The 26,870-nt window shown below is 34.1% G+C and overlaps 1 protein-coding gene across 1 annotated transcript in view; it reads left to right on the top strand.

Annotated features, from left to right (window-relative positions):
* LOC126890407 (microfibril-associated glycoprotein 4-like) overlaps nucleotides 1-26,870 on the top strand; it is a 53,071-nt gene that overhangs the window by 5,209 nt on the left and 20,992 nt on the right. Inside the window, exons 2-3 of the mRNA XM_050659312.1 lie at nucleotides 7,791-7,905; nucleotides 14,830-14,982. Of these exons, the coding sequence (XP_050515269.1) occupies nucleotides 7,791-7,905; nucleotides 14,830-14,982 (268 nt within the window). The remainder of the gene's footprint in view (nucleotides 1-7,790; nucleotides 7,906-14,829; nucleotides 14,983-26,870) is intronic.

The raw sequence follows: 26,870 nt of genomic DNA, 5'->3' as shown, positions 1-26,870 counted from the left end.
TTTTCTTTGAATATATTTCCAAAAACTTTTAAACATAGGATTTTCCAATTTTTTCAAAGGTATTTTTGCACAAATCATCACCTCGGATAAATGCAAATTAAATTTATATTGCTCATTGGATGAAGTCATCAACGATTGTCTACTATCAAAGTATAACTGATCAATGATCAACTTTCGACTCGCTCCTCTTCTTGCATTTTGACTTATGTAGTTCTGTCCCGACGTTCTTTGTAACCAAAAATTTTCGCTAAGATGTTATCTACGACAATAACACATACTTTTTCAAACTGTTTAAACTTAAAATGTTGAAGAAGCAGCCAAATATTATTTATTAAAGACAAAGATGAGGAAACAATCTCAAACTCACCATTTTCCTACATCTTTTGCAGAATACTTTTTCATTGGTTTAAGTTTAAGAAGCTGGGGATAGGTTCTGATCCGGAAATAAACCAAGCTAGAATTTTTCGGTATATTGCACTATTCACAAACAGAAGTAATTTTACCCAAAAACTAAACATTCGCATTGAGAGACTAAAGATGAATCGTAAAACGATGTTTAGAGGTGTAAATACTCTCTTGCCAATAGGGTATTTAACATCCTACAATCATTTTATGACGGCGTACTATACGCACTTTGTGGGTAAAGTTCGGGTATTTTCTAAAAAAACCGAAAAAGTAGTTATTGAGCCGATTTTAGGTAGTTTTCGAAAAGACATGACAGGATGTGCGGGGGAATATTTTGTGACGAATTAAAAAATTTTAGAATTTTTTCGTTTGGACAAAAATGTTTTTAAAAGACACATAATATGCATATTTCGTTAAAAATATGCAAAATTTGGTAAAGTTCTCAAATATGCGAAATATGCAAGCAATATGCATTTAGCATAAAATCCGCTCCCTAGTTATAACATCAACGGTTCCAGAGTTACGGAGGGTGAAAGTCGAGGTTTTCGATACTTTTTATATTTTTTGGGCAATGTATGGTATAACTATACCAAAAACCCAGACATCCAAAGTGAAAGTTATCCTCCAACACCAAATTGTGGAGAGGGGGAGAAATCGGTAAATATAAAAAGTATCGAAAACCTCCACTTTCACCCTCCGTAACTCTGGAACCGTTGATTTTATAACAATTATGTATAGAACCTTTTTTGTTTTAAATGTTAGGTAGAACATTTTTCTATAGAACATTCTTTACGCTAAGGCATAGTTTTAGAAATATTGACGAAAAAATTAAAAAAACTACTATTTTACCGACTTCTCATCCATCTCCCCCCCCCCCAAACCGGACGCTCAAAATGGTGTAACTTTTTACTAAACAATATGTGGACCATATAGAACAATTTGGTGCTGAAGGAAAACTTTTACTTTGGATGTCTGGGTCAGGTCTTTTTTTGGACCAATTATACTATACTACCTCCGTAACTTTGGAACCGTTCATTTAAGAAGGGTTATGCATTGGGCCTTTTTTATTTCAAATTTAATGTAGAACAATTTTGTATAGAAGGTTGTTCATGCTTAACCACATAGTTTTAGAACTATTGACGAAAAACGTAAAAAACTACGATTTTACAGATTTCTCCCCCTCTCCCCCCCCCCCCAAACCCGACGCTCAAAATGGTGTGACTTTTTTCTGAACATTATATGGACCATATAAAACAATTTGGTGTTGGAGGATAACTTTCACTTTGGATGTCTGGGTTTGGGTCTAACTATACCATACTAATGTTTCAAGAGGGGGCCAGGGCCGATTCAGAACCGGTGTAGTTTGTGACTTTAAAACACCCATAAGCCAGCTATAGGACTGGGTAGGTACTACACGGCATATTTTTGGGGGTATGTAACATAGGTTCAAACAGAGACAGGAAACCCGCAAATACACCAAATCGATAGCGCTTGACTTATGCTTTCAAGTGATGCCTAAGTGGTCGGGATCGGATATAAACACGGCTCAGTATAGCAGTAAACTGAAAAATCGAACTTTGAAAATTTTGGTTTTTCGGCAATTACTTAAAATTTCAACCTAAGAATTGCGCCAATAACTGAGCGTTTGTAGGAAGACGTCTAAAGTCTAATTTAGCGTCTAACGGTGTATACCTCATATCTGGGGAAATCAAATCCACTTCCTATGGGAAAAACGGTTTTTCAAGCTCACTAAATCCTATAATAGCTTCAGTTATCATATTTGCCCATAGACGGATCAGACACTACTTCTCAATAACTTTAAAACTCATGTTAGTGATCAAAATCGGTATTGAAGCCGTATAGAAGTTATCGAGCTCCAAAAATATAATCCATTTAACCATTATCGTCGACATGGTCTAGTTGTAGTTTTTATGACGCTAAATTTAATCGGGCAATCCGAGTTAATTATTTGTCAGCCATCCTAATTTTTTTTCAATCTATTCCGAATAGGAAAAGAATCTAGTGTACATTAGATGCACACACAGAATAATATTATTGAAAAAAAATATTGGGATGGTGGTAATATGAACTCGGAGTACCCTATCACAAGTTTAGTGTCGTAACCACTAGATCATTTGGGCAATAATGCGACAAAGGCGACCATTTATAACGCTTAGCGTGTAATCGAGAAACATTACATTCAAGTTCACACATTTAATTTATAAAAAATCCTTTGAAAATCTCCTGATAAAAGAATAAAAAAACGCTAAACGCAGCCGCCGTAAAAATGAGAGGCGCACACAATATTCCAGCTACAAAAGAGCTTATATAAAAATTACGTGGCGCAAAAATGTATTTTCATTGTGATGGAAAATAAAATTCTAATTTTATTTTGAAAGATTTTTCTATAATATTTGCTAAACGCGCCACAAAAGAGCTTCATAATGCAAACTGTATCAAAGTTACTATTTTGTGGCTCGTTTTATTTCAAATCTAGCAAATTTGATGGAAAAATCTTTGAAAATAAAACTAGAATTTAATTTTCCATCATAATGGACATACATTTTTGCGCCACGTAATATTCAGATGGTCTCTTTTGTAGCTGGAATATTGTGTCCGCCACTTATTTGTACGGCGTTTAGCGGTTTTTTTATTCTTGTTATGAATATAATATACAATAAAAATGTACACTGGTATGTGGTCATTGACTTTTATTTAGTTTTTATTTTTTACTATTTACAATTTAATATAATTAGCTTACAATATATACTGCTGACCTTAGTATTTAGACAAGATAATCTTCAGTTAATTAAAATTAATTTGTTTTGATATCAGGAAAAACCCTAACAGTATGTTATCAAATTTGCATGAAATATACTAGTTTGTAATTGGGTTCAGTGTTTTATTAATAATCAAATTTCCCATATCTCTCTTTTCGGAAACTCCCAAATACGTTTGAAAGGATAAGTCAATTATTGCACAAATTTGCCGATAATACACACATCAAAATAATCTAGTTGACAAAAAAAATGCGAGATTAAAGAAGGATTTCAAATAATTCATTTCAAATATTTTACAAAAAAGTTATAAACAAGTGTCCCGAATATAAAATAAAAATTTCTACTTAGAATTATCGCAATAGCTCTTAAGAAAATTAGTAAAGACCTCCATAAGTCAAAAACTTGCAAAAAAAATAAATAAATAACTAATTTGTTGCCCCTCAACTCCCAACAAAGGGGTCATTAGATTAAGGTAGTATAGTGTATGACCTCTACGGTTGTTGATTACTGTCCTACATATGTGAGGCAAACTCTTGATCAGTTGGTCAATGTCTTGCTGCGGTATTCTGTTTCACTCCATTGAAAGGCCCTCAAACAGTGGCTGTCTTGTATTAAAGCAATCAGTAGGTCCCATACATGGTCAATTGGGTTTAAATCTGGATATTGTGCAGGCAATGGTAAAACCTATATTTCATTATCTTCGGGGAATATTCGCACGACGCTGGCAGTATGCGGACGCACGTTGTCGTGCATTAATTGAAATTCAGGACTTGCTTGTTGTACAAAGACTACAACAATAGATTCGAGAATAATATCGCGGTAGTCTGTTGCATTTAGAAACCGTTCCAAATAAACGAGATTGTTTCTTCCACCAAGATTAATGCCACCCCATGACATTATATTGCCGCCTTGTTGTTTATGAACCTCCTGCAGGGTGGCCAATCGTTCAGCACTGCCAGATATTCTCCAAATTCTTATCCGTCTTGTATCTGGTGCAAATCTAAATCGGGACTCATCTGTAAACCAAATAGAGGCCCGCTCACATCTAACCCAATTTGCATGTTCTTGTGCCCACTAAAGACGATGAGCGCGATTTCCTCTGGATAACACAGGCACTCTCACAGGAATTCAAGCATCTATCTCTACTTCCTGGAGTCGATTTCTAATGGATTGGCCGCTAGATACATAGTTTCCCACCTTTAGACGTCTGTGACAGAAGTATTTTATAAAATTCTACTGTCACCTTGACAGTTGTCATACTCCTCTGTCTAAGGTGGGAAGGTGGGAAACTGTCTAATGTTAAGTTAATTTATACAATTATAACGATCGTTTCCATCTCCACTAGTTTCATCTCTTTTTGTTTCGCAATATATTATGTTTTCCATCTTTTGCGCTATTTTGCCTGTTATTAGCGCGCTCATCACTGTATAATCTGGGTCATTCTGAGTAAAAAACGTCTGTTGCCATTTTTCTCTAAAATAATTGTTGCCGAGTTATACGCGCTTTAAAATTTTAAAAATGCAAAATTGGCCCTTTTAAAGGCCTAATAACTCGATTTAAAATTTCATTATGAAAGTCAGAAAGTGATAAAATCAAAGTTTAAAACCCCTCCTTCAAGATTCTGAAGAAATTTTGGTAATTATTTTATTACAAAGCTGTTATTTTTAATTATTAACAATTAGCGCTACTATTCAGGTTGCATCGTCGCCCCCGTTAGCGACATTTTTTCGATTAGATTTTTTTGCACAAACTTACTCAAAAAGATGTCCTTATAACAAATCCACAGGACGCTATGCGGTACCTTGGTCGAAAATTTAAATTTTATTTTAACAAATTCACAAATATAATTTTTTCACTTCGTACAAATTTATTTTTAGATAATTTGGGCCATTCTGAGAAAAAAGGTCTCTTGGGATTTTTCTCTAAAATTGATTGTTGTCGATTTATATGCGTGAAATATTTGTAAATTTGTTAAAAAAAAATTGTTTAAACAATTTTCGACCACGGCACCGCCTGGCACCCTGTGGATTTGTAATAAGGACCTCTTTTTGAGTAAGTTGGTGCAAAAAATTCAAATCGGAATAATTTCGCTAACGGGGGCGATGATAGAGCCCCGTCTAATATAGGGATGGTCACTTCTAAAGTTCCTTTTGTTGTAAGATTAACACGTGCGGCACTATGCACGTTGTAAGTTGTCGATCTCATGGAGCCATTATTTTACAGCTGTGCTGCCGCCGTAATTTTACTTCCACTGCTGCCGTAAATTTCTCGCTCGTGGAGCCGTTCGCTTAGGGCTACATGACCTTGACGACGCCACTAATTCCCCTCTGGAGCGACAATCTACAGCTCAGTGGGCTCATCCCAGTATTATCGCTGTGTTTTTATTTACCACACTTCATTTTACTGCACTGCTAGCGTCAATAATGTAGCTCGTGAAGCCCTAGCCTTAGACGTAGATCCTGAATGTTTCTTATGCGTTTTGCTTTTTGACAATTTGAGATAACTATCTACTGGTAGAATTATTTATAGTCCATTAAAACTACTCTTAAATTCTTAAGTATTACTATTAGAGCCACAGGAAAATAGGCTAAAGGCTACAAAAAATAAAATCTATAATTTAGTTCAGTGTAATGGTAATGTAGCTCTGTAGGTAGTGTATGGGTTTTTTCATGTTTTTTGCTTCATGAGGAAAATGCTCATAGGTAACTAATGCTCTGATAATACAGACTGTACTAAACAAGTTTTTAAACTCAGTTAGAGGAGACAGAAGTAAAGAGTATACTGTTGTTTTCTTATGACCATTAAAAAAAAGGTGAGCTAAATACTCATACAGCGACAAAGATAATTTTACAAATTCGACTAAGTCATTCAAAGCATTAAAAAAATTCAAAACCACTATTATAGTATAGTATTTATGTGTATAATACGCATAATAGTTATTTATAAGTGTTATAAGTACAATTTTAAGGCACGCATATGAAAGTTTGCAGAATGAGCGAAGCGAATTCTGCAATTCACATGAGTTCCTTAAAAATGTACTTTTTAACACGTATATCATACAATATTGTTTCTACAAACGTTATAATTTTATAAAATACAATATTTTTGTTTAATTGCGGAAACCATGAAACCTATGACCCGTAAAAGGTAAAACTGGTTGTCTACACTCGAGGGGAATGTCTAAAAATTCTTAGCGAAAATATTATACCGTTACATAAACTTTTTTTTTCTACAAACGCGTTAAAAATGCAATAATACAGTTTAAATTCAATTTTAAAAAACCTTTTAAACCACCTTTTTCAAATTGCGCAAGTTGTACTATTAATATTGTTTGTTCTAGCAAACAGTAAAACTAGCCAGAAACCATCAGCAAACAGTTGGTCAGTGAGAGAACATAATAGAGTCACCAGTGCTATCCCCTCTACCCGCGCTGGTCCGCTATTCGCTGATGGTTTTAAACCGTTTGAAACTGATGCTATAACAAACTTAATTAAATGAAATATAAATATTTTGACGTTTCACAATTTGAGAATTCACTTTTAACTGCAGTGCCTTAAAATTTTTAAAGCACTAGTGCCTTAAAGTAGCATTTTTAACGCTCCTATGTAGTTCTAAATAATTTTTTACACGGTTGTAGAAAAAATATATTTATTTACTCTATGTCATAATAAGTATAAGTTTTTAGTTTGTGAAAACTGTCATTACAGATAGCAGTGCGTAAAGAGTTTAAAGTGTGCGTGAAATAACAGTGTATTTAAATGGGATTTACTTTTTCGCACACTTTCAATTGGTTTTTTGGCACACTTTCATATAATCAAATATCCTTCACTTTCGCGTGAGAGAACATAATAGAGTCACCAGTGCTATCCCCTCTACCCGCGCTGGTCCGCTATTCGCTGATGGTTTTAAACCGTTTGAAACTGATGCTATAACAAACTTAATTAAATGAAATATAAATATTTTGACGTTTCACAATTTGAGAATTCACTTTTAACTGCAGTGCCTTGAAATTTTTAAAGCACTAGTGCCTTAAAGTAGCATTTTTAACGCTCCTATGTAGTTCTAAATAATTTTTTACACGGTTGTAGAAAAAATATATTTATTTACTCTATGTCATATTAAGTATAAGTTTTTAGTTTGTGAAAACTGTCATTACAGATAGCAGTGCGTAAAGAGTTTAAAGGGTGCGTGAAATAACAGTGTATTTAAATGAGATTTACTTTTTCGCACACTTTCAATTGGTTTTTTGGCACACTTTCATATAATCAAATATCCTTCACTTTCGCGTTGTCATGGTGATGACAATATGAGCAATGACTTACAACAAAATTTTTGACAGTTGTGTGGTTTGAAAGTAGTTAGGATTTTTAAATGTCAAAGTTCTAAAAATTGTAGAATAGAAATCAATTCCAGTGACGAAGAGTTACAGTTTTGTTATTTGTTTATCGTAGATAAAATATTGTATGAAACTGTGCGTGAAGTACTTTTTGCGAACTTACGCGATGTATAGCACTCACTCCGTTGTCGATCGTGCTCTAAAAATCGTGTGCGCTCGCAAAAAAGCATACTTCACGAACTGTTTCATAAATAACTATTCTTTTTTAGACATGCTATGGAGCCATCCCAGATCCTCCTATAGAGGTAGAAATAACTACAGATGGTAAACTGGACAACAGAATTGACTCACGAGGTCCTTTTGAAAGTATGCTTAAATCGACTGGTAGGTAAAATTTACATTTTTGAATTTTTTTTAATCATAGGTATGTGTTGTGAAAAAAGGAACCACAACGGTATTTCTTATTATACAGGGTGTCCCGAAGAGATTGGTCATAAATTATACCACAGATTCTAGGGTCAAAAATAGGTTGATTGAACCTCACTTACCTATATACAATAGTACACACAAAAAAAGTTACAGCCATTTGAATTTACAAAATTAAAATCGATATTTTTTGTATATCGAAAACTCTTACAGATTTTTTATTGAAAATGGACATGTGGCATTTCTTATGGCAGCAGCATCTTAAAAAAAATTTAAGTGAAATTTGAGCTTCCCGTAAAAATTTTATGGGGGTTTTGTTCACTTAACCCCCCCCCCCCCCAAACTTATGTGTACGTTCCACTTAATTATTATTGTGGCACCATTAGTTAAACACAATGTTTCTAAAACTTTTTTGCCTCTTAGTACTTTTTCGATAAGCCAGTGATTATCGAGATATTTTGAATATTTGTCGAATCCACCACATATTTGTATACTTATGGTTAAGTAGGATTATAGAGACCTGTTGATAATCTGAAAATTTATTTATAATTTACATTTTTAGGTATATTTTGAAAAAGAAGCCATATCTCGATAAAAGGTGACTTATCAAAAAAAGACTAAGAGGTTTTAAAGTTTTAAAAACACTGTATTTAACTAATGGGACCACAGCAATAGTTTAATTGAAACGTACACAAACATTTGGGGGGTTTAAAGGAACAAAACCCCCATAAAATTTTTATGTAAATATATTAAAAAAGAAGCCGCATCTCGATAACAACTCGCTTATCGAAAAAATACTAAGAGGCAAAAAAGTTTTAAAAACGTTGTGTTTAACTAATGGTACCACAATAATGAATTAATTGGAACGTAGACAAAAGTTTGGGGTGGTATAAGGGAACAAAACCCCCATAAAATTTTTATGGTGTGGACAAACCTCACTATAATTTTGTTTTAAGATGTACTTGCCATAAAAATGGTACATGCCCATTTTCAATAAAAAATCTCTAATAGTTTTCGATATATTGAAAAAAATCGATTTCCATTTTGTAACTTCAAAGGGCTGTAACTTTTTTTATGAGCACATTTGTACTAAGGTAAGTTAGGTTCAATCGAACTCTTTTTGACTCCAAAATGTGTGGCATATTATGACCAATCTTTTCGGGACTATTTCCTATACAGGGTTAATGTGTAGATATGCAGAAGAACCCGAGTCGCAGCCAATTTCACATCATTAACAATAACTATAATTAGAACTTAATCTTTCAGTGATTCAGGGTCTTTAGAAGTTCATACACAACGACGTTTATTCGCTGAATGGGCTCTGGAGCAGTTGAAAACTGACCCTAATTTTCATCGAACAATCGTTTTCGGCGATCGGCCTATTTTTGGATAAATCGGTACATCAACAAAAATATTTGTCGAATTTGAGACGACACCAATTCAGATAATCTCACAATAAAACCCTGAAAAACGTTTGTTTTCTATACTTCCACAAAATTTATTACAACTATGTTATTACTACAGCTGTTTCGGCAAAGTGCCTTTCTCAAGTGATATATTTTACAATGTGTTTGCCTTTTTAAGTCTTTAACTGAAGAGGTTGAGGAGTGGGGAGCTGTTTGTCTCGAGTTGGTCATTCAGAATTATATCTGTATTTTTCAGTTTATTAATTTCCATTGATTCTAAAAGTGATAGCTTAAGGCTTTTATTTTGAATATGTAGAATTTGAAACTCTTCATTGAAAAAATAATTATGATCTAGAAGGTGAAGTGCGTATGTAGAAGTGTCTGTTTTTCTATTGTTGAAAGCCCTTTTGTGTTCTGCTATCCGTTTGTCAAAAGTTCTGCCAGTTTGACCGATGTAAGTTTTCGGACTGGGTTCTTTCTGTGGTGGTGGATACACTAATTTCAAGGCTTTCTTATCGAGCTTCTCTCTCACATATACTGGCAAAATAACAACAGAAATAGCCAGATACATAAAAAAGAAAGGAATAACACCAGCTTTCAGAACTAACAACAAATTAAGCAAACATATTAAAAACAATAAAATCCGAAAGAGAAAGCAACTACAGAGTGGTGTGTACAAACTAACTTGTAGTGACTGTCCGAAAACTTACATCGGTCAAACTTGCAGAACTTTTGACAAACGGATAGCAGAACACAAAAGGGCTTTCAACAATAGAAAAACAGACACTTCTACATACGCACTTCACCTTTTAGATCATAATCATTCTTTCAATGAAGAGTTTCAAATTCTACATATTCAAAACAAAGGCCTTAAGCTATCTTTACAATCAATGGAAATTAATAAATTGAAAAATACAGATATAATTCTGAATGACCAACTCGAGAAAAACAGCTCCCCACTCCTCAACCTCTTCAGTTAAAGACTTAAAAAGGCAATCACATTGTAAAGTATATCACTTTAGAAAGGCACTTTGCCGAAACAGCTGTAGTAATAACATAGTTGTAATAAATTTTGTGGATGTATAGAAAACAAACGTTTTTCAGTGTTTTATTGTGAGATAAAATGAACTTCCATCAAGTAACGGTCGAATCCATCAATTAATTCAGATAATATCCAAGAGCTATGCATTCCGAAAATGTGACTGGTAAGGACCGATTATGGCGGTCGCTATGTCGGGGATTTTTTAGCATGAAGTGGATGATGTGGACATCGACGATACGTGGTTAAGTGGCCATCGAGATCGTGCGATTTGTTCCCTTCTTCTTCACGTGCCAGCTCCGTGACGGAGGTTAGCAATCATCATGGCTCTTCTAATCTTAGATGCTGCTGCTTTGAATAGTTCGGTTGATATGCATCCGTAACCACCCCTCAAGTTACGCAACCATGATATTCTTCTCCTTCCTACACTTCTCTTGCCCTAGATTATCCCCTGCATAGTCAATTGAAGTATGTTATATCTCTCATTATGCATAATATGCCCCAGGTACTGCAGCTTTCGTGTCTTGATGGTTTCCAATATTTCCAGTCTTTTGTTGACTCTTCTCCTCACTTCGTTGTTTGGTAATACTCGGTCCATGATATCTTCAGGATTCTTCTATACACTCACAGTTCAAATGCTTCCAACTTTTTAGTAGTCGACGCGTTAATTGTCCATGCCACTATCCCGTAAATAAGGGTCGAGAAAATATAACACCTTGCCGACCTAACTCTCCCATTAGTCTTTTTTTGTATTTTTTTTTTAATTCGGAAATCTATACAAATCAGTCACAAACCCCAGCTGCCCTCAAAGCCATCCTAGCCTATGCTATTGGTTGAATTAAGCCTGATTTATGTAAAGGATCATGTAAAATTGGACATTACGGATGAGCTTCATCAAAGGAGACTATAGTGGACATTTGAGCAATATTATATTCTATACGTAATATAATCAAGTGACCTTTAAAATTAATGAAAAATTGTTCACATACAATTTGTTTAATTTAAGATTGAAGATAGGAAAAGCTGAATTAAACCACCTATATAACAAGCTTTTTTGCATGTTCACAGTTGTTCACCATAAATGGATATTCATGTAAAAAGCTGTTAAATTTATTCAAATAAGCCAGTGTAATATTCAATATTCAAGACTAAGCTTTTTTCTTTCCATTTTCACGTGTGCTTTTCAAGAAATCGGGAAATGGATAATGCTTGCTAACAAAGCATGTTTCTCTTTGTCGCAGGTGTTTAGATCTAAAGACATACATAGGGAAATAAAGTTTAAAACACATAAAACCATCATACGTCCAATAGTAACATTTTTTAGACAGTGACCTTAAATGGTCCCTCCATATAGATTGGTTAAGTAAGAAACTCGCCTCAGCTTGCTATGCTATAAGATCTGTTCCGAATGAACTCAATTTAGCATCTTCTAGAATAACATGTTTTTCTTTGTTCGAGTCTCATATTCGATATGGTCTTCCTTTTTGGGGTTCTAGTACAGCTGACCAATCTGATGTTATTTTAAAATTACAAAAAAGAGCAATAAAATATCTGTTTGGTCTCAGAAACACAACACATTGCAGAGGTTACTTCAAAGATCACGGAATTTTAACCCTTCCTTCTTTATATATTTTAGAAACTGTTTGCCTAATTCGTAAACCCTGGATGTCTTTCCAGTAAGGCTTCATCATGACTACTCCACTAGAAATGTAACTTTTGATGTCCATTTACTGATCCCTTCCTCTGAGTTAGTAAACAAATTTATATTATACTCAGCAAAAAAGCGATATATTATTCGGAGCTCCTTAGCAAGACGAGACCAAATATATACTCCCGCTTTTTATATAACTTCCGGTTAAATAGTTGTTACCAGAAGTGCCATTATTATAGTCGCAGGAAAAGAACATATCAATTAATCGAAGCGTACTGAAAAATGAAGTTTTCCTGAAAACGTACTTAAACGAAGCTTACTGAAAAGTCGAAATCGAATATTTAGTTACGGTTTGATGTTATTTCCGGTTAAAAAGTATGAACGGAAGATTGCTTGTTTCTTTTAGATTTAGTCAAAAGTTTTTCAATCAGTAAGTTTGTTTAGTAATGTTGCTTTCTTTTTGATAATGTTTTCACTTAGTGAGGACCACAAAAATTCAAGTGGTGGATGCTAGAAGATGAGAAAGAATGTATATTTAGGGAAATAATAGTAGTGAACATATGTTATAACATGAAAGGAAGCCCTACTACAATTTGGAGAAAAATGGCCAGTAGTATTAGAGAGACTGCTATTGAATGACCGGGGAAAACGTCAGGAAAAAAGTTTGAGGATAAAGAGACTTTTTGGTGGTCAAACGAAGTTCAAGGAAAAATAAAAGAGAAGGAATTATATAAAAATTGGCAAGAAACCAGATCCAACACAGATGTTCAAAACTATATGGTCGCGAAAAAGGAAGCGAAACTAGCAGTAGCAAAAGTTAAAGCAGAAGCGTATTCAAACCTATACGATCAACTTGATATCAGGAAAGGCGAAACGAAGATATATAAAATAGCCAAACAGAGAGCAAAGAACAACAAAAGATTCTAATGAGATTAGATGTATCCGAGATAAAAATAATAAAATACTAGTTCATGAAAAGGATGTCAAAAAGAGCTGGAGAAGGTACTTTGACAGCTTATTAAATGAAGAATTTGACAGACAGCCTGTGCAGCCAACGGAGACAGTAGCAGCAATGGTCACCAAAATAACAAACGAGGAAGTGGCTCAAGCGCTTAAAAAAATAAAGAAAGGAAAAGCGGTAGGACCAGATGATATACCTGGCTGGGGAAGTATGAAAAGCATTGGGTGAGACAGGAACAAGGTGGCTAGCAGGTGTATTTAATAGAATTATGGAAGATGGACAAATGCCAGACGAATGGAGAAGCAGTATACTAATACCTGTCTCTATAAACAAGGGAGTTATACAGCAGTGTACAAACTACAGGGCTATAAAACTGCTAAGCCACACCATGAAAATATGGGAGAGAGTAATTGGTAGACGGATACGTGAAGAGACCGACATATCCGAGAATCAATTTGGCTTTATGCAGGGCAGATCAACAGCAGACGCAATTTTCATTATAAGGCAGTTGATGGAAAAATACAGGAGTAAAGAAACAAACGCTCATATGGTATTCATTGATCTTGAGAAAACATAATATGATAGAGTTCCTCGAGAGATTCTGTGGTGGGCACTCAATAAGAAAGGATTCCCTGGTGCATATGTAAAGATTGTGAGGAATATGTATGAGGGAATAACGACTAGTGTTAGGACAGGTGTGGGAGAGACTGATAAATTTCATGTGAAAGTAGGATTGCACCAAGGGTCGGTGCTTAGTCCGTATTTATTCTCATTAGTTTTGGACCAGATAACAGCGAAACTACAGGGTAACCTTCCATGGTGCTTAATGTGTGCTGATGATGTCGTGTTAGTAGGAAATAGTGAAAGAGACAGAACAAAAACTGGAACAGTGGACACGAGCTCTGGAGGAAAAAGGTTTAAAACTTAGCAGGACAAAAACAGAGTATTTGGAATGTCCAGTTAAAGATGGAGTTACTACAAATAAAATGGTATCTTTGGATGGTGAACTGATTTTAAAAAGCAATAGTTTTAAGTACCTGCGATCGGTATTACAGAGTAATGGAGAAATAGATGGAGATGCATGCAGTAGAATTAGGGCTGGATGGATGAAGGGGAAGGAAGCGAGTGGTGTGTTGTGTGGCAGAAAGGTTCCAATGAAGCTGAAAGGAAAATTCTATAAAACAGCCATAAGACCGGCTATGATGTACGGAACTGAATGTTGGGCAGTGATAAAGAAAGAGGAACAACGAATGCATGTGGCGGAGATGAGGATGCTTAGATTATTGAGTGGAGTGACAAGAAAGGATAAAAATAAGAATGAGTATAATAGGGGAAGTCTATGTGTGGCACCAATTGATACCAAAATGAAAAAGCATAGGTTGAGATTGTTTGGTCATGTTCAACGTCGAGACGTTAGTTATCCAATACGAAGAGTAGCTGAAGTGCAGATTCTTGGAAGGAGAGGAATACCAAAGAAGACGTGTGGGGAGACGATTAGGCAGGACATGTTGGTATAGGGGATTAATATTGATATGACCCAGGATAGAATTGTGTGGAGAAATGCAATTAGGGAAGCCGACCCGGCATAGGGATAAGGCAAAGAGAATGATGAATAATTAGTCTTAAGACAAGTACTTAAATATTTCAAGAGATTGTCGGTAACACAGTGCTATAAGTGAAAAATATTTACGGCCAGTAGAATTCAATATAGAAGAACGTTTCAACTAAATCCAGGTTTGGCTATGTAGGATCAATGTTTTTTATGCAGTTAATACTATTGTTTTAATGTTAAATTAAACAACATTAAATAAAATTTTTTTTTTAGATAAATCTCATCAAACATTCTGTCCCGAAGTTTGTCAAAATAGTTACTGCAAGAACTTAGTTGGAGTGAGTAAAGACAAATCTTGTCCGATCAAAAGGCTACCAGAAAGGGGAGAGCGAACTGCTAAAAATTGTAGGGAAATTTTTGAAACAGGTATGTCTCCTCATAGTAACGTATGTCCCTAAAGTTTTCGGAAAAAATATATAATATGTATTTTTTAATTGTAAATTAATTTTATTTTATTAACTAAACACAAAAAAATAAGTCTACATATTTAAGGTTTATAATGTATTTTTATAGAACAGAAAGAGGTCCGTGATCTTCGATGGCACGTAAATTTGGTCTTGCATGTGCAATAAGTCTTTGGACTGTTTCTAAATCGATCTCACGAAATTTTTGCAAAATTCTTCGCCTTAGCTTTTAGGCCGCGTTCAGAGTGGACGAGCAAAGAGCAAAGAGCAAAGAGCAAAGAGCAAAGAGCAAAAAGTGCACGTTCAGAGTGGACGAGCAAAGAGCAAAGAGCAAAGAGCAAAGAAGTGCTAATAGCGAGTAGTTACGCTAGACGAGAGTTTAGTTCTTTTCCACTCGGCAGTATGGATAGGAGCGGTAGGATATTTGCTCTTTACTCTCACAGTAGTCCATGTAGTGAGACCGCTCCCGTCTGAAACAATTTCCGATTCGGTCTCTTTGTGGATTCCTATTTAAAAATATTTTAAAATTTCCTTTAAACAAATCTGAAGGGTGCCGGGCGGAATTTTTGGGCAGAAATTGTTTAAACAATTTTTTTAAACAAATACAAAAGATCACGTTTTTTGCTCTGGAACATATATTTTTAAGTTTTGTGGGTCATTCTAAACAACAAAGGTATCTTGTAAATGTTCTCAAAAATTGATAGTTTTCGAGTTATAGGCAATTTAAAATCTGAAAAATGCGAAAATACGCATTTTCGAGGCCTAAAAACTCATATTTATATTAGTATTTTTGAGGTTGCCAGATACTTAAATTGAAGTTTAAACATTGAGCTTCAAGACTCTGAAGAGTGATCGCGTCTAACCTTAATTTATACCGTTGTTTTTTAATTGTTAAATATGCGTGTTTACCCGATTTTTTGCCGGTGCGGCGCGCTCTATTTCAAAAATCTCCTATTTTCCTCCGAAAATTATTTTTTCTAGATTTTTTGGGATTTTCTAAATAAAATAAGTTTCTTGACGTTTTTCTCAAAAGTTAACAGTTTTAAAGTTATAAGCGATTTAAAATCCAAAAATGAGTTTTTATTAACTTATAACTTTAAAACTATTAACTTTTGAGAAAAATGTCAAGAAACTTATTTTCTTTAGAATGTCCCAAAAAATCTAGAAAAAATAATTTTCGGAGGAAATAGGAGATTTTTGAAATAGAGCGCGCCGCACCGGCAAAAAATCGGATAAACACGCATATTTAACAATTAAAAAACAACGGTATAAATTAAGGTTAAACGCGATCACTCTTCAGAATCGAAGCTGAATGTTTAATCATCAATTTAAGTATCTGGCAACCTCAAAAATACTAATTGAAATATGAATTTTTAAACCTCGAAAATGCGTATTTTCGCATTTTTTAGATTTTTAATCGCCTATAACTCGAACACTATTAATTTTTGGGAAAAATTACAAGATACCTTTTTTGTTTAGAATAACCCAAAAAACCTAAAAATATATGTTCCGGACCAAAAACCGTGATCTTTTGTATTTGTTTAAAAATAGTTATTTATGAAACAGTTCGTGAAGTATGCTTTTGCGAACGCACGCGATATTTAGAGCACGAGCGACAGCGGAGCGAGTGCTATACATCGCGTAAGTTCGCAAAAAGTACTTCACGCACAGTTTCATACAATATTTTATCTACTTTACCATAAACAAATAAAAAAACTGTAACTCTTCGTCACTGGAATTCATTTCTATTCTACAATTTTTAGAACTTTGACATTTAAAAATTCTAACTTCTTTCAAACCACAAAACTGTAAAAACTTTTGTCGTAATTTATTGCTCATTATGTCATCACCATGACAACGCCAAAGTTAAGGATATTTGATTATATGAAAGTGTGTTAAAAACAGTGCGAAAAAGTAAGTCCCATTTAAAATACATTGGTTACTTCACGCTCACTTTAAACACTTCACGCACTGCTATCTAGAATGACAGTTTTCACAAACTAAAAACTTACACATAATATAACATAGAGTAGATACAATTGTTTAAACAATTTCTGCCCAAAAATTCCACCCGGTGCTCTTCAGATTTGTTTAAAGGGGACATTTTTGAATAGGAATTGACAAAGAAACCGAATCAAAGATTTTTTCAGACGGGAGCGGTCTCACGACATGGACCAAAGAGTGCGAGCGGAGAAATCAAACTTGTTTGGTTTCGCCGCTTTGCTCTTTGCTAGCACTCTGTGTACCTCCATTTCCCAGTGTGAGTTTGATTTCTCCGCTTTGCTCTTTGCTCTTTGCTCTTTGCTCTTTGCTCTTTGCTCGTCCACTCTGAACGCGGCCTAATAGAGGACAAGTCAAGAAAAGTCGCTTCTTTGCCGAATAAAGTATACTATTTGTTCTTCAAACGTAGCAATTTTCAACCATAAATAGTACAATTCATACGCTATTATACACGGGTCACTCTTTACGACGAACTTCAGCAACACTTTTAATTGATGGAGGCGGAAATCTAGAATGCCTCAAACGACATGGGGGCTGGAAATCAAGCACGGTTGCCGAAGGATATATAGAGGATTCAATAAGAAATAAGAACGATAATGCTCAAAAAATTTTAAACCCTCATGATTCGCCAACATCGGGACTGATTGCTGAAAGTTGTGCTCGACCATCAGTATCATCAACAATTACCAATGCGTTTTAAGAGTCGGGAACATTTTTGCACGGTTTCAATTTTGAAAAGGCCTCACTAACTAATTGTACTTTTAATATTACTGTAAATAAAAATGATGTTTAATTGTTGTTAATGACATTTGTATTGTTGCTTTGTGACATGTTTCATATTGTTGCCATGACAACATTTTTCTCTCCGCCGTAAAGAAATGGGAAAAAAAACTGCTGCCGGCGGAGACATCAAACTTTGACAGGATCAAGTTAGATAAGTAATGTCATCATTATTTGACGTTTGAAGAAAAAATACTTTTCATCATCCATAGTGAGAATTTTACCAGGAAAATGGATGCGTCTCAATGTACGGCAACATCTAGGAATTTTTTCTAACTGGGTTGGTGTGTACTTAGAAGCTTTTTTTTTCTTTTATATCGTTTTAAATTATTTCTGCAGTTCGAATTCATCAGTCTAATAGTGCGGACATAAATTCGTGTGCTGGTATTTTTACTTTTTGCTGAGATAAGTATATTACCTGCTAATTATATTTTAATTGAAATACCTAGTATTTCAACTATTGTTTTCTATTTATATTTAAGAGTTTGGTTTTGATTTTACGATTTATATATTTTATTTAGAAATATTATTTAAAAACATTTCTAATATTTTATAAACCATGGGGGAAAATACGGGCGGGAAACCGCCCGATTTAAATTTAAATAATTGTCCGAACAATACTGAAAAAGAAAATATTGATTCTAGTTATAATAATATTATTGATTTAGAAAATCGTTATAGACCAGGCGATAAAGGTCCTTATTTTGTTTTCGTGGAAAGTAAAGAAAAACATATTGGAAGGCTTTTCCCAATTAAAATTGGTCACTATATACTCCCGGAGGAGAAATTAAGTAAACAAGTGGAAGATATAAAATCGGTAGGAATAAACCGCGTAAAAGTCATATTTAAAACTATGGAATCCGCTAATTCGCTAGTAAATCATTATGTTATAAATCAAAATAACTTAGTAGCATATATCCCTAAATTTTACACCCATAAAAAAGGCATCGTCAGAATGGTTGATACGACTTTCTCCGAGGAGTATCTACTAAAAGCCATCATTTCCAATAAACAAATTGTAAGCGTTCAAAGAATGAAAAGAAAAATTATAGACTCAGACGGAAATTCCAGTTTAGTTAACAGACAAATGATTATAGTACAATTTCTGGGCAATGAAATCCCACAAAACATACAAATTAATCTTTGTAACTTTCAAGTAGAACCTTATGTACAACCGGTTGTCCAATGCTTTAAATGTTTGCGTTATGGCCATTCGGCCAGACAGTGCAAATCTAAAGAAAGCAGATGCAAAAAATGCACAGGTTTGGATCATCTGGAAGACGAGTGTCAATCAGAAAATGTTTGTATTTACTGTAGAAGCAATGAACACACTTCAATCTCCCGTAAATGCCCTATTTTCACAAAACAAAAACAAATTAAACATATTATGGCTCAGGAAAACGTTTCCTTTAAAGAAGCTGAAAATATGTATGTAAATCCTTCCTATGCCAAAATTATTACGAATAACAGGTTCTCGGTGTTAAATAATATTAACAACTTTCCACCATTGCCTGAAGTAAGGCAAACATCTTCCCAGAGTTCTTCAGCCGTATTAAGGAAACCCTTTATCAAAACAAATATTCCTACTTCCAAAAAACGAAAACCTTCCCCACTATCTCCCACTACAGAAATGTCACCAATAAAAAAAACCCCCCAATTAAAATCAAATGCTAATACTGTTCTTCCTAATCCTTATAGGGACGAATATATGAACTATAAAGAAAAGTCAGTACTTATACTATCTACATTCGTTAAACAACTTCAAAAAAGTTTTCCGTCTAGCCCAGTTTCTTTTGCAGAATCAGATATAAGAGAATTTGTTAATAATATGTTTGATACCGACAATCACACAGATGGAATGGACATTAATATTAGTGGATCTGAATCCGAATATTATTAACCTCCCCGATTCCTGACCATAATATTAAAAAAGACAAACTATATATTTTGCAGTGGAACTGCAGATCTTTAAAATCAAATAAAGCAAGTTTAATTAATTTTGTTAACAGTACAACTATTGACATCATTGTTATATCAGAACTATGGCTTAAGCCTGACGAAAACTTTTTTTTGAAAGGGTTCAATTTAGTTAAAAAATGTAGAGTTGATGGTTATGGTGGCGTTGGTATTTTTGTAGCGCAAGGGCTCGGTTTTAAAGAGGTTAATATCATCCAGCCGTTAAACATAGATTTAGAAGTGTGCGCAATTACTTTACCTTCTATAAACTTATCAATAGTGTCTATTTACCGACCACCTGACGTGATTGTCAATTTTACCGACTGGCTACAATTATTTCAGCAGTTCAAGTCCCATACTCTTTTTTGCGGAGACTTTAATGCGCACCATGATAGGTGGGGACCTATACCTGATGATCGACATGGTAAAATTTTAGTAGATGCAATAGATCATCTAGACCTTGTTGTATTAAACGATGGTACTCCCACTAGAATTAACTCTAGTGGAAATCATTCAGCTGTTGACATAACATTAACCTCTCATTTTTTAGTTGATAAATTAACTTGGACGGTTTTAGATGACACTATGGGATCGGACCACTACCCAATAGCTATCGACATCCAAATTAAGCCTTCAAATTTTTCAATAAACCCATCCACTAAGTGGAACGACACATGCGCAGACTGGGAATTATTCCAAACATTCTTGGAAAAAGATGTTACTCAGTTACTTACTGAAAATAACACAAGTAATGCATCAACATTTTTCGAAATGATTTCCAATGCAGCGACTCGGTCTATGCCTGTTAAAAAATCTTTTACTCCCATTTCCCCAAGACCAATTTGGTGGGATCAGGAATGTAGTAAGATGGTAGAAAAACGGAAAACGGCCTTAAAAAATTATAGAATTCTGTCCAATCATAATAATTATTTAGTTTATAAAAACGTAGCTGCCCAAGCTAAACGTTTATTTAAAAACAAACAACGTTGTAGCTGGATTAACTTCCTAAATAAACTTAATAAAAATACACCACTAACTGAAATTTGGAAGTTCGTTAAAGCTGTAAATAATAAAAATTTTCATTGTCTCAAAAAACCTCTTTCAAAAAAATTAATAGAGGAAATACTAAACAAAATAGGTCCTCCTTCTGCTTCTAATTTTGTGGTTAAATCAGTTAACAAATTCCCATTTAATCATGAAGATGAATTGTCTACTTCTTTCACAATGGACGAATTGGATTTAGCGATCAAAAATAGTCGGAACACAGCTCCCGGGTTAGATGGCTTTACTTATAAAATAATTTATAACTTACCATATTCTGCTAAAAATTTTCTTTTGCAATTATTTAATGACTGGTGGAGGAAACAAAAATATTATGACTGCTTTAAAAATATTATAATTTGTCTGTTACTTAAACCTTATAAAGATCCAGAAATTCCATCATCATACCGCCCAATCTCGTTAATATCATGCGTGACCAAAACATTCGAAAGATTAATTAAGTTTAGATTAGAACATTTTGTGGAATATAGATCCCTTTTACCAAGCATTCAATATGGTTTTCGCAGAGGACGGGGAACAATAGATGCGGTTAGTCACTTAGTTTCAGATATACAAATAAGTTTTTCCAGAAACCTATATACATTATGTTTATTCATAGATCTAACAGGGGCCTATGATGTAGTTGACCTAAATATTTTATCAAAAAAGATGGAAAAAATTGGAATTAATAAAACTGTATGTACCAATATCTTAAGTATCTTTCATAATAGAAAAATATTTTTACGTGATCATAATAACGTATTACATGGTCCACACACAGTATGTAACGGTTTACCTCAGGGGTCTGTATTGAGCCCTATTTTATTTAATATATACACTGCAGATCTGCATACGTTAGTAGGTGATAAATTCAACATGATACAATACGCGCAGCGGCGGCTCGTGGGTCAATCTTCAGGGGGGTCATTTTGGTTTGAAAACTTCAAACTGTTGATTTTTTAAAGTATTTAAAAGATCTTTTAGCATTTATATTTTAGATAAAAAATACAGACTTAGATAAAACTCAATACTATTTACCCTAGTTTTCCGAAAATTAAATTTGTCTTTTTTTAGAGTAAATCTTTTAAAAAATATAGGAAAAATGGTATGAACAGGTTATTGACTGATATATAGATAGGAATATTTATAGTATAATAAATTGTAAATTTATTAAAACGAAACTTACTTTAAATATTTTTATATTTTAAGTCAATTCTTCTATCCTTTAGTTCTGCAAAATAGTCTATGACCTTCTCATTGAAATTTGGAATGCTCTTGACAAGCGTTTTCTCGATGCTCAGCATAGACAAGGCACTAAGTCTAGGTTGTCCCATCGTATTACGCAGGAATGTTTTTACTCTTTTTAAAGTAGAAAAACATCTCTCACTTTCCACGGTTGTCATAGGGAGTGTGCACAAAATATTTAATAACTTCACTGCTTCAGAAAATGTTTCAGACAAATTCATGTTAATAAAAAGCTGAAGTATGGCTACTGCACCAGCACTATTGCGAAAATCCTCACGACAATATAAGACTTCAAGTTCCGATTTTAGTTTGGAAATATTCACTGTGGGATAATTAGCCGTCACCATTTTTAAAATATTTTGCGGAAAGTTGGTAGTGTATGCTTCAAATTTCTCTATGTAGAATAACTGTGAAATCATGAGATGATCATTGAAACTAAACCTGTGATTTATTTCAGATATAATAATATCACAAATTTCAAGTGCAGTTCGTCGCTTTGGATCCTCTGCAGTAGTTTTTCTTTTTTTTGCTGTTGATGTGCTTGGTACTTCTGATTCCAAAATAGTATTTCTAATTATTTGGATATTGTTGTTAAAAGACAGGATACAATTTTTGACAGATATAACATCAATGTCTCGCATTTGCAATTGTTTAAACAATATATCAACATGGGGCATTATTTTATGGAAAAAATTTAACCAAAATAAAAAATGCTCATCTTCCAAATGTCTTTTTAAACCAGTTGCTTGATTTATATTGTTACCATCTTGCTCCTCATCAATAATTTCCTCTAAGCAAGATTTTAAATCATCTTTATAAGTGTATACAATTTCAACACATTTTGTATTGAAAGCCCATCGAGTAGGCGCAGCTTTAGGTAGCCTTACTTTAACCACTCTATCCAGAACCATCGTACGTTTTGGAGATCGGCCGAAAAAGGACGAAAATCCGTGTAAATTTGCAAAAAATATTTTTATCGGTTTGTGTTGACTCGCCGCTTTTTGGAGGATAAGATTAAATTGATGGGCATAGCAGTGAATGAAGTGTGCATTTGGGTATATTTCTTTAATTTTTGTTTGTACTCCTCCCAGTTTACCGCTCATGACTGATGCACCATCGTAACTTTGGGCAATCAATTTTTCAGGTGCTTCATTAATTTTTAATAATTGAAGTTCTTCCAATATTACATTAGTTAAATGTTGTGCTGTAGTACCTAGGGGGTTAACAAATTTCCAAAATCTTTCATGTACAATACCAGTTAATACATATCGCAATATGATAATCATCTGCGTTTTATTGGAGCTGTCTGTGGTCTCATCTACTTGAATGGCCACAAAATTTGTCTGGCCAATCTCCTTCATGATATGAGTATGCACAATGGCTAACATTGATTCTAAAATATCGTTCTGAATTGTTTTCGATGTTCCTTTAAATACTGTACTTTTTTCAATGTGTTCTTTAAACATTAAATCCAGTTCAGAAACAAAATCGATAAGGCCCAGAAAAATTCCACGATTATTGGAGCTGTCACTTTCGTCATGACCGCGCAATGCAATTTCGAAAACTCCACAAAATTTTACACAGTCGATTAGTTTGTTTAAAATATACCTATTTTTAGATACCAATTCATTAAAGTCATGCACAGATTTACGATATACACTATCAAGTTGCTGTCTTATGTTAACACGTCCTAAACTTGCGTAACTCATTGATGAATTTATATGAGTAGTTGAAGAGGCATGTTTTGTAATTTTCACTTTTAAATGCTTAATGTCAGTTACTCCATTTTTCGCCCATACAGCGTCATTCGAAAACAGTAAACACGGATAGCAAAAAAATGCATTTCTCACACTGCAGCCACAAATCCAATCACACAAATTGTACATTGATTCTTTAAAATATCTTTGAATGTCCTTACCCCTATCCTTTGTTGTTTGTTTTAAATTCATGTTTGGTTTTGGTCGACCACTTTCTTTTTTCTCAAGCCGCCGTTCATAATTTAGTGTTCCAGCAGATTTTAAGGCAATTATTTCGTCAACAACACTCATCTTGTTTTTGTTACAATCACAAAAAAATCCAACAAAACAAAATAAATTACGCAAATACGCCGCGATCGATATAGACCTGCCGTGAAGTGCGGTCAGCAGACGGTAACTAACTAAACGTGAGGCCGTCGACTCTACTAGAGGTATACGACGGAAAGGTCACTCCCACTCTCGCCCACGAAATTGCTATCTGCCGTCTCTTTTCTATTTTACATGCATTTGTCCATAAGCCATAAGAACTGTATATAGACAATTTAAAATACGGCCCAGCCACGGGCTTGTGTATAGCGCGAGGCGCGACGTTATTATATCTATTATATTTGTTTTGCCAATGCAGACTGCTGAGAGAGAATTTTATATTTCAGAGTGAAGTTTTAGATAAAAGATATTTTTAATAAAATTGGTATTTTTATGAGATTATTTTAGGGGGGTCATTGACCAATTGACCCTAAGGAGGAGCCGCGCTTGAATACGCGGATGATTTATGTTTTTACTTCAGCCATGGTTCATATGAGAAATGTTTAGATGACTTAAATGAATGTATGCATTTGATAACAGGTTGGTTTAATGACATGGGATTCAGTGTTTCTCAGGATAAGACTGCCTTGGTATGTTTTACTCGTCACCGAGTTAGAACTGCTAGAGCTGCTTGTCTAGACGAGTTCACGATTCCATTCGTTGACGAATATAAGTACCTAGGTATAGTACTAGATAAAAAACTTACTGTATCGTATACATTCTACAAAGCATATATTCGTTCCATATTGGACTATGGTTGTACATTATACGGGGCGTCATCCAAAACGAATCTAATCACTATTGATCGTATACAATATAAGGTTTTAAAAATTTGTATGGGTCTAATGATGTCATCGCCTAACCAAGCAGTCCTTGCAGAAATACAAGAACCCCCATTAAATATACGTAGACAGTACTTAGCTGAAAAACAAATAATTAAATACAGAACATTTAATACGAGTATGATCCGAAAAATAGCTTTTATTAACACTTGTAATCTTACAACACCGTATTGGAGGATAAAAAATTCCCCTCCCTTGGCAGATGGCTTTGTTAATACCAACCATTATGAAATTTTTATATTAAATAGTCCCAAATATCCAATATTTCAATATAGTTATCAAAGTATCATATTTCGGCCAACAATTATATACCCTCAATATTCAGAAATCCCTAATTTAAATAACCTAATACTCACCACCACATTGAATGCTTTTGGAAAGGATGTAACTAAAATATTTACAGATGGGTCCAAAAGTGAGGTTGGAATAGGTGCAGCATTTTTTGTTTCACACATCAATCATGTCGAAAAATTTAAACTAGCGGATATATTCTCTATTTACAGCGCCGAGTCCTTGGCGATTAAAAAAAGCCTATTATGGTGCACGCTAAATCCAGTTCAAACTGTTTGTATTATGTCAGATTGTAAGTCCGTTTTGCAAGCTATTGAAGGACCTCCAATAAATATATATAATCAAGAATTAATTTGTAAAATAAAAAACTTATTGTACCAATTAAATCAGCAAAATAAAAAAATAATCCTCATATGGGTAAAAGGTCACAGCGGTATTATCGGTAACGAAAGGGTGGATTATGAAGCGAAAGAAGCTTGTAAATCAGATAAATTCGTAAAAATATCTTCACATACCGACTTAAGTACTAAATTAAAAAAATCTATTAAAGACAGATGGACAGAATCTTACAATAATTTTAGCAAGACATCGAAAAATCTTTATTTTCAGCTTTATCCACAACTTCCAAATAAAATACCGCATAAGACTTTTGATTATATCAAAAGACATACTTCAGTTATAACTCGCTTAAAATTGAATCACGGCCGTTTTCCGGCGCACCTTCATAAATTAGGGATACTTAACTCCCCGTTATGTGACTGTGACAACATGTCCATAGGTGACATTAACCACATGTTCCTGGAGTGTCAAAAGAATAGCACAGCTATTTTTAAACTATATAATTCCTTAATAGAACACAACACACCTCTCCCTCTCAACATCGGTTCCCTGTTATCTAGCAATAATAAACTCGTCTTCGATGCTATAATAAATTTCATTAAAGAAGCTAATATCGATATTTAATCTTATATACATCTAATATAAATATGCGTATGAATAAAAATAAATTCTGTGGCTAATAGACTGCGTCTAAGGCCATCCCTTTCCTCTACACACACACACACACAAATTATTTCTGGAAATTGTTCTACTTACAGTCATTCGTGAAACATTATATCTTCGGCCAACATTTCGCAAAGATTTTCCTAATTGGTTCTCCATACTCTGAATTAATCTCTGTTCTCGAGTAGGAGTTAAAACTCTTGGTCTTCCACTTTTGGGCAAATTAAGGCATGGTATACCATTTTCACACTCTTTAATTGTCTGGTAAATCGTTGACACAGAAATATTTTGAGCATTAAAAAATTCTTACAATATTGCGTTTTGGTGCATGTCCAACTAAACGATAAATACTTTGACGAATATTAAGTTTGTACGACATTTTAACGAACCGTATTTGTCAAAAATGACATTGTTTATATCGTTTAAGTGGTTTACTAATTTTGGTTTCCAATGGCAACTTGATCCAACGCTTCCTACCAATAATAATTTTTAATCTAAAATTTTCCGAAAACTTTAGTGACATAGGTTAAATAATTATTATTAATACTAAGTTGGCTAAAGTTTGCTAAGTAAAACAACTTTCTTATTACCTCTGGGCAAATTAGCAAAATACAAGGAAAAGTTATTTG

Source organism: Diabrotica virgifera, chromosome 8, assembly GCF_917563875.1.
Source record: "Diabrotica virgifera virgifera chromosome 8, PGI_DIABVI_V3a".
NCBI classification, from domain to species: domain Eukaryota; kingdom Metazoa; phylum Arthropoda; class Insecta; order Coleoptera; family Chrysomelidae; genus Diabrotica; species Diabrotica virgifera.
This window is presented reverse-complemented; position numbering and strand designations above follow the sequence as displayed.